General features: G+C 36.8%; 1 protein-coding gene across 1 annotated transcript; it reads right to left on the reverse strand.

Moving 5' to 3' along the window:
• Nucleotides 1-1,362: 1,362 nt before the first annotated feature.
• Nucleotides 1,363-2,363, reverse strand: LOC127748414 (protein FAR1-RELATED SEQUENCE 5-like). Its single transcript, XM_052262919.1, has 2 exons — nt 2,178-2,363; nt 1,363-1,809 (listed from the first exon to the last, which is right to left on the reverse strand). Exons 1-2 carry the CDS (start codon nt 2,361-2,363, stop codon nt 1,363-1,365), a joined length of 633 nt encoding a protein of 210 aa, XP_052118879.1.
• Between the last annotated feature and the right edge of the window lie 1,427 nt (nt 2,364-3,790).

Here is a 3,790-nt window from a genome sequence, read left to right on the forward strand (position 1 = left end):
TACAAACTTCTTGCTTTCACTACCTTTGAATTTTTTGTTACAGACAAAAGAAGAAATAATATAAGCACTACGAAAAAAAAGAAAAACTTAATCAAAATATAGCATTTTTAGTAGTTCTATAAAAGACACTAAAATAATAGATAAGCATAAAGTAACTAATAAAAAAAGCATTATATTAATACTGTTAGTTCATCTTCTTTATTTGAGTATTCAACGGGTGAGTCCTCATTGACGAGTACTAGACATGTCCTAATGAAATGCTTTCTTGACTTACAATGTGAATATCTTTGCCTCTTTTGGCCTTTCGAAAATTTTCTTGGAACACCTTTTGATTTCACAACAGCTGGATCACTTATTAGCGTTGATGTGGGGGAAAGTCTTGCTTGTGCATCACTTTTTTTTTCTACCTTTGAAATTAGCTTAAGTTAACTCACTTGAGATTTCTCTATAGTCGAATGAATTTTTTGAAGAAATATCATAAAGCTTCCAACAAATTGATGCCATTGCATTGCATCTAACTATCTAAGTGTGTGCACTATATCATCAGCAAAGTTTTGCTCTCCAATTGAGCATATAAAATTACTCTTTGCATCTCTTGTCCATCTTTTCAGGATAAGAGATGAAGGTATGCATTTTTCATTGCGATGCTTTAAGACCCCAAAGATGTGGAAGCACGGTAATTCACGAGTCTCAAATACCCTACACTCACACACAAACAGATCTTTGTCTTTATTGTAAAATACTTTAAATAGCCATTGCTGATTAAAATACTCACTCGTGTTGTACTCAATAATATCTCCACTATTTGGGCATTCAGTCACATTTAAAGTACCTGCTGGTTCTATCTCATCTTTTACAAGGTTGAAAATATTTCTAGTATAAACTTCAGCAACTTGTTTCTCAAAACTTTTCAAGCACGTAGTCAAAATATGAAACTTAAAAGGTATCAAAGTTACCAGTAAGATTATTGTTTTGGTAATGCCTTAGTACTTCACTGAATTTATGCATGAATTAAAAGGAGACTGGTTTTACTGTCAACATAGTTCTTCAATAATGAATGAATTTCCTCACACTGTGATGTAGTTCTTATGTGACCGAAGAAGTGCTCCCTCAAATATGTGATAGCCCACTTCATTTTGTCATTATAAATGCCCTGGACCCATTCATTCTCAACAAGTCCATATTTCGATATGATCTCGCTCCATCTCTGTTCAAATATTTCTGCAGTAAACTGTCCATACAATAATACGTTAAAGTCGTCCAGAAAATATTTGTTTTTTATATTCTGTACCGCATTACAATGGAGATGCCATGCACAAACGTGGTGTGGTATACCAGAAAATACTTCTAAGATGCCATCTCTCATGGCAGGTCCCTGTTTGTCATAACGCCTCCGGATAGTTTGTCTAACATGATTTCCAAAAATTCTTCCAGTGCCCACTTGAAAGTTTTTGACCTTTCATCCGAAAGCAAGACGCATCCAAAGATTGTTGTTTGACCATGGTAGTTGGTCCCTGAAAATATGACCAAGGGATTGTTGTAGACATTTTTCTTGTAAGTGGTGTCAAAATCCAGTACATCGCCAAAACATTCGTAATCAACAACAATTGCTCTATCAGCCCACACCAAATTATCTAACTTACCATCTTTAAAGGTGAACTTTCTTAGAAATAATAGGTCACTGTCTGCTTTGGACAATAAATAAGCCAATGCAGCAAAAGCATCATCGTCTTTCACTTGGCCACGCCTAGTCTTACTAATGTGGTTATGTAGGTCTTTGCTAGTAAAACCAACTTTATCATATCCACCCTTTTGGGAAATCATGTAACTCATTATGTGATAGGTTTTAACACCACATGCTCGCAAGCTACCTGCTTGTGTTTTATCGTGTTAGAGATATAACCATTAATGTTGCCTTCTCCCATTAACTTAAGCTTTTGGGATGAGTGGTTTCATAACATGGTATCAGAGCTCTATGTCCAAAAGGTCAAGAGTTCGATCCTTGGTGAACCCCAAAAGTGAAAAAAAAATAGCATAAGGCAAATAAAAGAGAAAAGAAGGCCTATGCAAAATCAAACAAACCCAAAAAGAGGCTTTTGTTTGAGGGGGAGTGTTAGAGATATAACCATTAATGTTACCTTTGTATTCACTCTCAAAGACACTGACTATCCACTTACCCGTCCTATAGTGACGAATGAAACGAATCCTAGCCTTGCAATTGACACGAGTAATTGCCCTATGCTCCCCTTGATGATTGTCCCTTTTAAGGTGCTTCCAATGTCTTTCTCCTGCTTTATTACAAACCAATTATCTTGCCCTATCCCTCTCTTTCTTTCTTTTTTTTCGCCCCCGTATGGCGACATGGGGCAAAAAAAAAGAAAGAGCTCCTATCAACTTGTTCCGACCTAGGATAATAAGCTCATGAGCTTAGTCTTACTTCACCTCCGAGAAACGAAAGAAAACTTCCATCTCCAAATTTAACTCAGACGTAGCTCGCTTCTTTTGGGGTGTGAAGCCGTGTCAAACCAATGTTGCCATTGGCATCTACCGTCTTCAAGTCTTTTTGGGACAAAAATTTGTATCACTTGGCATATTTGACATAAAACTCACAAACTTGAGATTTCATATCAAACACCAATTTCCATATGTCTTCGATGATGGTCAAATTAGTTATCAACTTTTCAAAACTATCAACATTAATTGTATCAACCTCTGCCTTATTTACAGTTACATCCACCATATCATCACTTTCATCGGAACTACACTTATACTCAAATTTAACTCCTCAGAGTGATCACTGTTCTTATACGACTGAAGGTTGTGGTAGGCTTAGAGAAGGGGGGGTTGAATCTATGCCTTCCTTTTAATTTGCTGTTTTGTCCCTTTTTAAGCAAAGCTACAAATCTGATTCTGTTTGAACTCAGCAGCGGAAATTTATGAGACAATTTATTTTTGTCTCATGAATAACAGAAAACAGAACTTGACAGAGAAGAAGAAGCTAACACCAGCATATATCCTGGTTCGGTTGCTTTGTGCTATGCAACCTACATCCAGTCTCCTCCACAAATATGGAAGATTTTCACTATAGTTAACAGTATTACATACACCAATTTCACACTCAAGTTCTAGCCTAACTTGACATTGGCTATGCTAACACCTAACTATCTTCTCTTAGTGCTAACCCAACTAAGAAAGGGATACCAAACAAGTACAAGATACAAGACAATTAACCAACCTAAAGAAATCTGAAAATAACTCTAGGCTTTTCTCTCAAGTGTATCTCTCAGCCTTTTCACTCATGGCTTTTTCTTAAGCTTTCTCACTTTGCCTTTTCTCTCAAGAAATTACAGAAAGATAAGCTTAGAAAAGTACATTACAATCAGAAAAACATGAAGGAGATTGACTTCAACAACAGCCTCTGTGCTATGCGAAAAACCAGATTAGCAAGCCTCTGATTCAGTTCTTCATACTGGCGGAATGCACCTTTGAGTAGGTTACACTGTCCAGTTAGTTGAACTTCTTCAAAGAGCTCTCTCAGAACAAACACCTCAGGTTTACTGGTTTTCTCTCCTTACCTTGAATGAACAGCAAGCTCTTCTTTTATCTCCTTGCATGTTCCTTGGTTCTTCCTCCAAGGTCAACATCTTGAGCCTTGAGCTTCACCAACCACAGATTCACTTTTTCTATTCAATCATCAAATTGGAACCTTTCCTTCTGACTTTTCCAACTTGACCGAAAGCCACAAAGGAGTAACCGAAATTGTTTTCCAATGGTCAACCAAATCTGAACC

This window comes from Arachis duranensis, chromosome 6, assembly GCF_000817695.3.
Source record: "Arachis duranensis cultivar V14167 chromosome 6, aradu.V14167.gnm2.J7QH, whole genome shotgun sequence".
NCBI lineage: Eukaryota > Viridiplantae > Streptophyta > Magnoliopsida > Fabales > Fabaceae > Arachis > Arachis duranensis.